The sequence below is a fragment of the Coturnix japonica genome, chromosome 1, assembly GCF_054131305.1.
Source record: "Coturnix japonica strain WE chromosome 1, WE-NBRP24, whole genome shotgun sequence".
Taxonomy (NCBI): domain Eukaryota; kingdom Metazoa; phylum Chordata; class Aves; order Galliformes; family Phasianidae; genus Coturnix; species Coturnix japonica.
In genome coordinates, this window is record NC_140663.1 from 90,666,340 (window position 1) to 90,679,023 (window position 12,684).

Below are 12,684 nucleotides of genomic sequence, written 5' to 3' on the forward strand. Positions count from 1 at the left end.
GCAATGTTATACCTTTTGTTAGATATAGCAGGCATTATTTAGTGCTTTGAATGAAATAAAGTATTTAAATGAAGAAATAAATAACTTGTTACTTTTAGAGGAAAAGTGTTGATGGCCTAGCACGCATCAGAAGCAAAATCTCCTTTACTGAAGAGCTAAATTTTAGTTTGCAATAACTTACTGATTATCCTTCCTCTCCAGCAGAAGTGAGTATGTATTCTGTTAGTAGTAGTTTCTTACAGTACCATGGAGACAATTCCATAAGGAAAAAAATCAGGGATTACTCATCAGCTAAATGACTGGTTCTTTGATAAAGGCCATGCATGCGTACTAGCTCTCTGTCATGTACTTCAGAAACATGATTCCAGCGACTGCTTTCTGAGACATTGTATGAGAGGGTTAAAGCTTTGTTATACACTGTGATCAAGAAACTTAACACCTATTTCTCAATGCCAAGCAAAATTTTGACAATGTTTTCTTTGGTTACATATGTATGTGTGGTTAAACACACACTGTGGTATCTACAGACTAGCTCAGGATGGACTATGTATGTGTGGTTAAACACACACTGTGGTATCTACAGACTAGCTCAGGATGGACTACATGCCTGTAGAATAAGAGCTACTGTTTATAAGTATTTCCTTAATATTAAATGCAATTATAAATTTAGGACAAATCTCACTAACTCAACAAGTGCAAACTTCTGGGGAGAATTTTTTTCTGGAATGAAAACTGCAAGAGGAGGTTTGAATGAAACAGTGCTGTGGTAGAGAGGTTTCTTTGGCAAACATTTATCTCCTATGATAAATTTTGTTTACAGATATTTGTGATTATAATTTACTTTAAAAAAATTATTACTATTATTTTTACTTTTAATTTATTATTTAGCCTGCGGAATTCTGTGCTTTTTGTTACCCACAAAGACATCCATGGCCAGAACAAGAAAGATGGCTGATGCCACTGAAAACAGAGAGAAATGGATTAATAGAGAAATAGTTCAGGAAATGAACAGTGACAGAAGCAACTTTATGCCTGCTAGGTAAGGAGGTTACTTACGAGGTGGTTACCCACATATATAGAAGTCACTTGACTATTTATTTGAAACTGCTAAAAATTTTGAGTAGATACCAGCGTAAGATACTGATCATCAGTGGAAAGTGATGTATTGATTAATGTTTATGTCATTATAATGTAACATGCAGCTGTTTTGGTCTTCTCCAAAGGCCTCGGGGAAGAATGGGATTTCTACTGCATTAGTGTTTTATGTCTATATAATTAAAAATAGCATCTGCTATATGTGGCTTTGATTTTAAGGTTCCCATAGACTTCTGCATGTGTGATTATATTGTTATGGATGGTTCCCCTAATTTCAGTGAGAAGGCTAATTTTGGTAAAGATGAAAACAAGTGAAGGAGTTAGCATGATACAGGCCTCAATACCTTATGCAGATCAGTTCCTCTCCCAGAGTATGGATATGACAGGTTCATCATTGGACTGCACGCTTTGTGCCCAACATTCGTTCTATAGCGTTTATACTGTAAAAATTTAGGCAGGAAATTCAGGCAGGCATTCTTTGTGAAAGTTTCTTTGCCTGAAATCCCAATTCAGTGGCTGTTATTAATCCCCTGAGGACAGAACAAGATTCTGTTTGCAGAACTTAACTGCATTTTAACTAAGGGACTGTTTTCTAAATGTTTCATTCCGCTTCTCCTCTGCTCGATTCTGCATCCAGAAATGCATTCCAGAAATCTGGTTGCTATGTTTCATGCTCTGCAAGCATTGGTTACCATAGTGTTTTAGAAAAATACCTTTTCAGGAAGCAGATACGTAATCAAATATAGTCCGTTGAATCTGAGCTGAATGAACCATCTGTTAACAAACTGAAAGCAGTGTATTTGTAGATGAAGTGATTTGCACCCCTTAATTTCCTGTTACAGTTGGAGAAACATGAAAAAGAGGGTATGAGAATATCTTCAGAATCATCCCTTTATGTAGTCTGAAGCTGCCTACACTTTGAATATACCTGGTTCTAAAAGTCTTCTGGCAGAATAATAAACTATCCCTCTTCAACAACAAAGTCTTTCTGTTTATCCCACCTAGACTGAACATTTCTGCAGATACCCTCTAAACAACTGGAAGCATTAATGCCTCCTACTTATTAAGTCAGGATGTGCCCAATACTGATCAAAGTGCTGTATATTCCTATTGAGCCATTCTTGCTTAAAATAAGGGCCACATTACATGTTGCTGTTTTAATAATGAATACAAATTCCAATCTTTGATCCCGAAGAACAGGGCATTATACAAATTTAGAATAAAACTGGTGTTTCTAAGGCTATAAATTCAGTGTAACCTTCTGCAAATAGTTTAGAATTCCAGGAAGATGCTGAAACAGGGTTGAAGTACTCATCACAATTTTAAATAACAAATTAAGGTTTTCTGCTTGTTACTAGGAAATATCAAAACACATTCAGGTACATGACCTGCGTTCGTTCTTTGAAATCTCTTTGGTGTTGTTCAGGCATTTGGTAAGAAGAATTTCAGGACAGTAAATAACGAGATAAGCTTTTGCTTTTGTTTAGTGGTATACTTCAGCATCTCCGTTAGTCATTCTAATCTAGTCATTGTAATTTTTTATCCTTTGTCCAAGTCAGCAGCTTTGTCTGTCAGTAGTAATCTAAAGACATTCCTTAAATCCAAATGTGTTTTCAGCTACACTGTGGTCATACTGGCAGTGGTACAGTTCCTATCTCCCTACCAAGAAAGCAATTTGAAGCTAACATGAAAATCACCATCATTTATATATTGAATGGTCCAGCAGATATATGCAATGTTATGACATTCAGTGAGTTGGGAGGTTACAAATTCATGTATCACTACTAAATCAATGTACTGCTGAATCTGTATATTTTATAAGTACACAGTATGTTTGGTGTTTATTTTCTATACAGCAGCTCAGGATTTTTTGAGAAAGTGCACCTCATTATTTTGCCAAGTAAAACATTCAGGGCAATAATTGCTTCTTTTTAGCAAAATTTTAATTGTATATTTTCTCTGATAAATAGTGACCAAGTAACTGAGGATCTGGTACCAAAAAAACTCAGCTGACTGTATCATGAGTTCTCATATCATTGCTAACTTCTCTGAGCTAGGAAGCTGTGAACAATGTCCTGGAAAAAAGCCTGGTTGTACATGGGAGCAATACCAAACTGTAGGATGAGAACTGAAAGAATGCACTCATGTGATCGTACAATTTGAATTTCACGTAAAATAGAATTATAATCTGATGAAGATTTTGACACTTATAAGTGTCTAAATGTGTTCTGAATGTCTAAATGTGCTCTAAATGTTCTGAAAAGCAAACTAGTGTAAGTAGCAATTCTCTACTCAGAACATGAATTTTCCATTATTCCTGTGAGTTATCACTTTCAAACAACACAATATCTCTTTTATCATGACACCAACAAGCAGTAGTGTGTGTTTTTGTTTGTTTGATTTTGTCAGAAAATGCTGATTCATTGAAAACAAAGCTGCTTACATTTGCACCACTTCTGTCTGGAAATATATATATATATAAGTGCATTGTAGAAGATTCTTCCTGGATATTTTCAAAATAGTCTTTTTTTTTTTTTTTTTTTTTTTTTTTTAATCCATTTTAAATAACTTTTCAGGCATGTAACCTACTTTTAATGTATTGATAGTTTCTCCCCCCCACAATCCAATAACCTGTAAATTATACATGTGTAGTGGAAACAGGAGTTAAGATACAGAGTCCTCACTCCTCTGCCTTTGATCACTCATAGCTTGCTCAATCTTCCAGGAAGGCTCCACACCTTTGATCTCTGCTTCTCTCTCAGTGCTGTTCAGGTTATCTGAGGATGTTTATTGTTTTGAAACATAGGCTTTACTCACAAAATTATGACAATTCAAACTAATATATATATATAAATATATATATAAATGAAGAATTAAAATATTGCCATTTATACTAAAAGATATCAAAGAAGGCAAAACCTAGGGTGAATATTTGAAACATTTTAAGATATGAAGAGTTAACTGCTCCAATATAAAAATTTTAAAATCTAGGCAGGATTGGTGGTACAATTGAAGTGAGATTATTTTTCATAATCTAAAATTCCCAGGAGGAAAACTGAAAACTGGGATACACGAAGCTGTTTTCTGTCTAGGTTTAATCACTTTTGCTTCAAAATTAATTGATCCTTTAGGTTGCTGAATCAAAAACACTTCTTACATTGGGCTGTAATGCTCATTTTCTTTCTTTCCAGCTTAGAGTTATGACCCATCCATATTTTTGACAAACAGAATACAACCTGCTGAGAATGTAACCCAGAAAAGTGCATGCATACCCCTCCATATTTTTGTAATTAAATTACCAAAAAGACATGTGGTGATTTTGGATATGTACACACATATACCTGCATGCATAACATTTTGATATCTTGGAAAATGCTGTCCAGATTTGCAAGAACATAAGTACCTAAGGGTATATGTATCATCCTTCCTGAAATAATTAATACCTTAAAACTACTTATTTTCTGTCTTTGCTCAAGAGCACTGCACTGTGCCATTTTGAGATGTAACACTATATTCAGTTATAAAGGTGGAGGGAGGGATGATACTCTATTGAAGACTACCTTTGCTTCAAGGCAGCTAAGTGAAATGCACTTTTAAAAAATATAGCATAAGACTTTAATGAAAAGACTTGAGCAAACAGGATTTATACAGGGTTGTGTAGGAAAATGTAAGAATAACATAAAAACTGTGTGTCACTGATTAAGAACTCAATGGTATGAAGAATATCTGTGCAGCATTCTTATTTTCCTGATTCATATTCTGGTTGAGTTCTAGGAAAAACAAGTGGCCCTGAAGAACCCTTGCTACATAGCCTGTTGAACAGTTTAGAACAGTAAATCATCTGTGCTTTCATCTTAGTTATCTCAGTTACACTGAGTTATTTTCATATTTTAGTTTTTAGAGGTAGTGATCAAGATGGTGCAAACTGTGTGGATTGTATATAGAGATCATCTTACTCAGTGTAGCACTTAAGATTCAATGCAGTGTAGTTAACACCGAGCTATGTCAAATATTCCATCTTGTATTAATGTAGTTTGTGAAAAGAAGTCTCTGGTATCTTTGTCTCTACAACTGCAAACAAACAAACAAACAAAAAAACCATCTAACTGCCATGCTGGTCATGCATGTACTTGAGTGACATGCTACAAATGTTTAGATTTAGGAAGTATAGGTGCTACAAATCCCATTAATAGTGACAGTGCTGAGCCATATTTGCACTTAGACCCGCAAAGAGCACTTAAAAAGTTTTTGTACATATAGACTTCGTGTATATGAGGGTATTAACCCTCTTGACCCAGACATTTCCAATGATTCTGGAGTAATGGGTGAAATAAATGGAGGGTGAAACAAGTATGTTGAAGGAAAAGTATACAGCAAAGCTCTTCTTATAATAACATATTTGGGTTTATTCTGCCACAGTACTATTATCTGCCTGAGGTACTGTCTTGTTGCTTGTGGAGAATGTGCAACACCTTTCTGTGCCTGAGTGATCATCTCTGAGAGTGAGAAATGGGGAATACTCTGATTTTTGCTTTGCCCTCAATGTGAGCTTGTCTCAGTACTCCAGCAATGTAACTGCGCTGCGTATTCTACCATATTTGCACTTCATCGTGATCCACATAATGTTTAGTGTAATATATGTTTACCACATAATGGTACTGCAAAGCATTTATTGTAAAAGTCTCATTTGATTTTTTTTGTAGCTGTTTCAATTCATTATATTTGCATTCTTTGCTCTTTATGAATATCTGCACTTTTAAGAGTATAACTGACCTTCTTAAGAAATATGTGAGGAAGGTTTTTCCCATGTGAACAAGAATGTTTGCTGTGAATTATTCAGTTTTTGTTGCATTCAATTTTAATACACTCTCTTTTCCAGCAGCAAAACAGAAAGAAGTTTGTTAATTTCAGGTGTGCTGATGTAGAGCCAAAGAGGCAAAACATGTAATTTATAAATGTATAAATAAATAGGTTACAAGTAACACTGTGACAAATTTAGAGGAAAAGGAACTTAATATATGCAAGAATTTCAGGAACAGAAAAATTAAAGTTAAATTTATGATGACTGACATCTTTGGCTCTTACCGTGGAGCATCTTGCTTTAGTCTCTTAATTCGGTCATGTTAACCCTAAGGCAGAAAAGACAAGAAGGCAAAGTGCCATTTGAAGATAACGTGAAAGTAGCTAGCAGATGATAAATTTTCATTTGCATGCATTTTGAAAATGATTTTTATATGCTAGGGCCTTTGGAAGTGCTCTTTGTAAACCAAGGCCTTCCTAATGCGAATTGTTATAGCATGCAATACAGTACATTAAAGTTAAGAAGAAATGTGTAATGTATCCATTACTTTCATTTCCTCTTCACTTTTGTGTGTTAATTCTCAACTTGTAGAAATAACAGCTGTGTACTTACTATTTTTGTGTTTAAGAACAAACTCATGAAAGAGTACACATTGCCTTCTTCACTTGTTCCAGTTTGAATATTAGAAAAAGTTTCTTAGAAAGAGTAGTGAGGCACTGGAACAGACTGCCTAGGGAGGTGCTGGAGCTACTGTCCCTGGACGTGTTCAGGAAACAGGTAGACTTGGCACTGCGGGATGTAGTTAGTGGGCATGGTAGTGATGAGTTGACAGCTGGACTTGGTGATCTTTGTGCTCTTTTCCAACCTTAATGATTATGTGTTTCTGTGATTCTCTCTGAGTGCTCCCCTTTTTCTTTCCCGATCTTCACTCCCCTTTTTTCTCATCTCCCATGGGATGCAATTGCCCAGAGAAGGCACTGTTTTTGTCCTTTCCTAACCTGCATGTTAATCTGGAAGGGCTGGGGTGCCAGTTGTCCCATGGCAGCTCAATACACATGCAAAAGCTCTCAGGTGTCCCTTTCTCTTTGCCATCCCTTTCGTGCCTGCTGGGAACCAGTCCCTCTGCTCTGTCCTGCTCCAACTGAAGGAGATCAAGGCAGACTGCTCTGGCAAATATGTCTGTTTGCTTCCCTTTTTGTCATCCTTGCATTAGTTCATAGGCAAAGCACTCTGTGATCCATCTACATCTATAATTTACCGAGCACATATGCAAGTGATTTTTTTAACAGCATTTTAACATCCTGCTTTGGAATACTTGCTTTTGAGGCGGGGGTGTTCCATTGTGGAGGCTAGCTACATGTTGAAGTGTTTTTCCACACAGCAGTGACTGCAGATTTCCGTGCCTGTCACCCCTCAAACACTGCTGCTCAGATTCACCTAGCTTAGAATGGGCATTATTTGTGGTGGTAAGAGTGGCAGACATCCTTCAGAGATCTGAATTTTGAGCTGTTTTCTTGTCCTTTCACCTATAATAATAATAATAGGGGTAAATTGGAATAGAATATGTATTCATTGTCGTTCAGTTGGAGTTTTCTACTCAGTTCTAAAGGAACTTTTCTGTGACCTTGGTTTAAGGTGCCAAGCAGGTTGGAGGCTACACATTTCTGAATGCAGTTTCTGAGGCCTCTTTGAAGACAATGAAATATTTTGGTCTAAACAGTTTTATGAATAATGGTAAATGCGAGATGGAGCAAGATGAGCTTGATTCTCCCATGCCCTGCTAGAAGAAAAAAAAAAAAATAAAAAAAAATCTTGTTTGATTTGTTGACTCAAATAAACCAGTAAGAAAATCATCAGTTGGAGCAGGCCTGCTCAGGAGCACTGATCTGGCAATAAAGGTAGGCTGCTTCCCTCCCCTTGCTCCCTGACACTTCCAGCTATCCCACCTTGGTCTTCTTCACCCAGAGACTGCACCACATGCCTTTCCCCTCCCTGCCATGCCTGCTTTCCCCAAAAACCCACCCAGACAGAGGTGTGAGCAGTCTGTGTGGTACTGCAAGAACCTGTGAGAGCCATCTTCCTCCACTTCAAGGCATGCTATCTCGGACGTCTGTCCTTTGATTTGCTCCAGGTGAATACAGTGAAATCAGAAAGAAGCATTGATAAGCAGAAAGGAGGCAGAGCTAGGTGACTACTGCCCATGGTGTGCCTGGGAATGGTTTTTCCTGTCCTCCTGCTGTAGTTTCCAGCCTGCTGTCTTCTGTTTTGTTTGCCATTCCTTAATTTCTGGCTATAAACTCTTTAGCATGCAACCTTCTCCTCACGGCAGTGCTTGTGAGACTGTCTGCAGATGCTAATGCAGAGCAGCTTCTCCCGTGGCTCCATGTTTATTACTGTGGGGACCGTAGAGATTACCACATTTTTAACATCCCTTTTGCAGTAGCTATGAAACTTTCTTATGTAGAAGCACCGAGTGGACCTTTTCTCATTTGTTCACAGCGCAGCCCCCAGATAAATTCTCCTGTGTAACTTCTTACATGCTGGTAGTGTGTGTATTTATTGCTCAATATTTTGCATGGTATTTTCATTTGGAATTGACATTTTGTGTGACATTTTACTTTGGAACAATAGATGGGCAAAATTGAAATTTCAAGTCTGAAATTTCTGAGTCTGTTACTAAGAATTATTAGTAGTCTTAACCTATTTTAAATAACTTGTGTTTTCTATAAATTCTTGTCTGATTACATCTTTTCAAGAAAATGGGATTAAATGCACTTTGAAGACGGGAGGGTGCTGATTGGTCTGGATGTGCTGGTTTGCAAACTTGCGGAGCAGCTGTCCTACTCACGGGTGACAACAAGAGGGCTGTTGGGGGTCTGTGCTGCTGGAGACATGACCAGCTTTCTCAGGAGACTGCTTTCAGGAGGATTGCAGCAATATTACATCCCTTTCATTATTAGTGGGTATTGCTGCACACATGTATAATTTGTGCTAGATAAAATCAGGAGGTAGTAAGGGAAGGTAAAAAAAAGGGAAGAAATGAGAGCTCTGTTACGTGTTTTTCTTTTCCTTAAGCAGAAAAAAAAACAAAAAACAAAAAAACAAAAAAACCCAACATCCTGGGGACTAACTCACAAAAAGCTGCTTTAAATCAGAAAACTTGCATTGTACCAAGTCCTTTAGTTTGGGAACCATTTCAGTATGTTATGGAGGAAAGTTCCAGACTAGGCATGTTTACTAGACCTTTAATTGCTACATTTAGTGTAAAGCCTTTTTTTTTTTTTTTTTACCCCCCTCCCCTTTTTAACGACAAGAAGCCAGAGTTTGCTGTGCAAATGAAGCAGGCTTTGCGAGAATCAGATTCACTTTGGACGACTCTTCACATTCCTAGTCATCACTACATTAGGCAGCACAATCCCATCTCTGGTTGATGGGCAGCAAAAGTGGGCAGCCTGCCAGGTAGACGTTTCCATGGCTCCCAACCCCCAAAGGTGATGCGTTTTTCAGCTAATTCAATGAAGAGTGGGCTGAACTTTGGGTCTAAACTAGACAATAGCTGCCTTCGCAGTATCAGCAGAATGGTTTATGGGAATGCACTCCACATTTGGCAGAGCATCATGTGACCTTACGACTGAGATTTTGTGATGGTGCCAACGGAGACTTGGAAAGCAGCACTCATTCTGACTTTTTTCTTCATTTCTTACATGGCTCAGAAAATGGTGGATCTTAATACTTGACTTTAGCCAGACTCAGCAAGCGATTGAGCTTTGAAGCACAACTTTGCCTTTATTCTGGGTTTTTTGGCACACCACCAGGAGGCTGTCCCTTTCACGCCTGATAAATTCTGCTTCTTATCTCCAGATAGAGAAAAGAAAGAAAGAAAGAAAGAAAGAAAATATAAGCAGAATATTTAGACTTCATAACTGCATTTTTAACCTACATGTTGTATTTTTTTATTGCTGATCTGTAGTTCAGAACAGCCCTCCCGAGTGTCTGAAGGATAAAAGTGATTTGTTGTTTTTTTTTTCCCTTTTTTTTTTTTTTTCTTTCCTCGTGTTTAATGAACAGACGTTTGAACTGGGCAAATGGGGCGACAGCATTGAACATGAGCTCATTGCAGCCTAGTGTAGCAAACTGGCACCCTGCCTTTTCACCCCCTTGCTTCGGCAGATTTGTGCAATCCCCATTTATAAAACCGGCACAGGGGCGAGGTGAATTTTCTGGTCTCTCCCCACCTCTTGCACTGTGCAGGCAGTGGCAGCAAGGATTGGTGCAGCTTTTGCGCAGTGCTTTGTGCCTGGAATTCCGAGAAGAGCGAGAGAGAAGACAGGCATCCTGGTCTTCTTCCGAGAAATAACAGGAGCCCTCAGAAGAAGAAACAAATCTGAGTTTGTCCTACATACAAGAGTGCAGAAAAAAAAGTGGCTCTCCTGCTTCCAAAAAAAAAAAACCAAACCAAAACCTGGCATGTTTCACTGCAGAGACATCAGGATGTGTTAGAGCTTCTTAAAGCAGTGTAGCAAAATGAGCCCAGGAGATTGATTCTTTCAGTAAAAACAAAAGAGAAAGAAGGCAATTTTTTTTATTATTATTACTTTTTTTGCTTCTGTGTTTTGCTATTGCTAATATAGCAAAATTTGGCACTGGGTGAAAACGTACCTTTCATATCAGGTATAGCTTCTTTTCCTTTTTTTCCTTTTTTTTTTTTTTTTTTTTGTTCCATTTTAAACGTTGTTTTGAAACTGAGTCCTTGTGTATTGATTTTAACATAGTTAGCCATTCACACTTTTTTAAACTAACTTTTTGGGGGTGTGTTTGAGCTAATGCTGCTAAAAACAGAAAGTAAACAAAAATTGAGGATCTGTAGAAATGAGCGGTTAGGCACATTTTGTCTTAGCTAAGCACTGGAGTTTAGCAAAGATTGTAATGTTACATTTATTCATTATAAGCTTTGGTTCTTGCTACAAAAGTTGTGGGTATTTTGATCTGGTTGCTAAGGAAAGTAAATTCTTTTTTTATAATGTGACTCATGCTTTCGGTTTCTAAAGAGAGGAAGAAAAAATTTTGCTAACCGGTAGGAAAGGCTCGCTCTTGTAGCAAGTGTATTAGATTTATGTTTGAGTTAATTTGTATATGACTTCCTTACAATTTTGTATATAAATCCATTACAAAGAAATCAGTGTAATACGCCCTGGAATAAAAGGCACATTATTGGGAAGTTCATGAAGTAAGCCTGGCTTGCAGCTAGTAACAGTGACTATTTTAAGATGTTCGGTAAAGTGGCATTTGTCCAGGAATAGCTGAAAACAGTATTTAAGATATCCATTCAGAGTGTTTGTGATAACTGCATGTGAAGTTAAAGCAAGTTTGGAGCATATGACTCTTTAGCAGTAGACCCTGTTTGTTACAACATTTGTCTCTCTTTTGTAACATATTACTTGGCAGTAAGAGCAGTCTGTAGCAAAATTCAGTTTGATTGATGTATTTTAAAATGCTCAGTCAAATCGGTCTTTTATCTCTTTGGGATTCTTTATTATTTTTTATTTTCCTGTTTTTTTAAATTTATATTTAAAATACAGAAATCTTCAGCTAGAAATTACTTTGAAACTTGTAATGTTTTTTTCATCAGAAACTCTGGTGTATTCATAAAAATGTTTATGATAGATTCTTGTCTAATGAAAAGGCTATAAATGTATTGTGGCTTCACAAAATAAATCTATTCCTTTTTTTTTTTTTTAGTACTTCGCTTTTTATGCATTGTTGCTTAGGTAGTAAGTCCAAAGATCTGATGCTAATTTTGCTACCTTATATTTTTGTTGTTCTGCAATGAATTCTGGGAAATTATGGATGGAGATCTTATGTATATGACATATATACCTCCATTCACCCATTTTGTACAAGAAAGTGTTGCTTAGATATATGGTGACACTTCCCACCTGAGTCGTGTTTTTTTGGAATAATTCTGTGTCATTACTACCTATATCTGTTGAGAAGCCTATGCTTTCATTTGCTTAAAAGAACTTTTAAAAATTTCTGTAGCTAGTGATATTAATAGTATTCATTCCCTTAAGTTTTGCAACATTTCTTGATTTAATCCATAGCCTTTGTGTGCAGTTCCGTACCAAAACTATCTCATTGTATTTACCATTTGGTAAAAACACTTTATTTTTGCAAAACCTTCTTCACTTCTGGTATTCCTCTTAAAATTAAAATATTTGTGAGGTGTGATAGGATTAGGAAATGCTAAATGAAATTGTCCGTTAGTCAAAGTGTGCGTGTTGACAGCATGTCTTTCCATGGCCCTGAGAGGGGCGTAAGCAGTGTGTCAGTTTTATATATTACGGGCATAATTTCTAATTTTTTTGTAGGTTTGCTGTTGTTCAGGAAACACTTCACATAGAACAGATATTTCAAAATCTTTCTCTCTCATTCATTTTAGCAAACAAACAAACAAAAAAAAAATTACAAAAGAAAAAGGAAACTGAAGAAGTTAATTGTACCAGAACAGAATCCAGTGAAGGTAATACAGTGATCTTAAATAATTTTGCTGCTATAAATTAAAGTTCATGACAGTAACATAATGCAGATTAGCTTTAATAGAATTTCCTTCCTTAAGTCATCCTACAAATACCATTTCATAGATACGTATAAAACGTTTGCTGTGTTTACTTTCTGTTGGAATTATTGCAGCTTGGTTAGCCCTTATTGTTTCCACAAAGCTTTACAATAGATTGAAAGATATAAATACAAGTTATTCTCTTGTTATGCCTTGTAAATATGTTACATGG

At 36.7% G+C, this 12,684-nt stretch overlaps 1 protein-coding gene across 38 annotated transcripts in view; it reads left to right on the forward strand.

The window, feature by feature from the left end:
* Positions 1-12,684, forward strand: part of LOC107322457 (uncharacterized) — a 416,365-nt gene that overhangs the window by 275,655 nt on the left and 128,026 nt on the right. For 24 of the 38 annotated variants that reach the window (XR_014938941.1, XR_014938907.1, XR_014938928.1 and 21 more), the window contains one exon: positions 12,336-12,416. The exons of 13 other annotated variants lie outside the window; for them this stretch is intronic. Coding sequence is in view for 5 of the 25 variants with exons in the window: in XM_085527609.1 (XP_085383735.1) it covers positions 12,336-12,416 (81 nt within the window). In the remaining 20 variants the exon portion in view is untranslated. Of the gene's footprint in view, positions 1-10,246; positions 10,568-12,335; positions 12,417-12,684 lie in introns of those variants that run through there. One more of the 38 variants, XR_014938989.1, reaches the window with a different exon arrangement.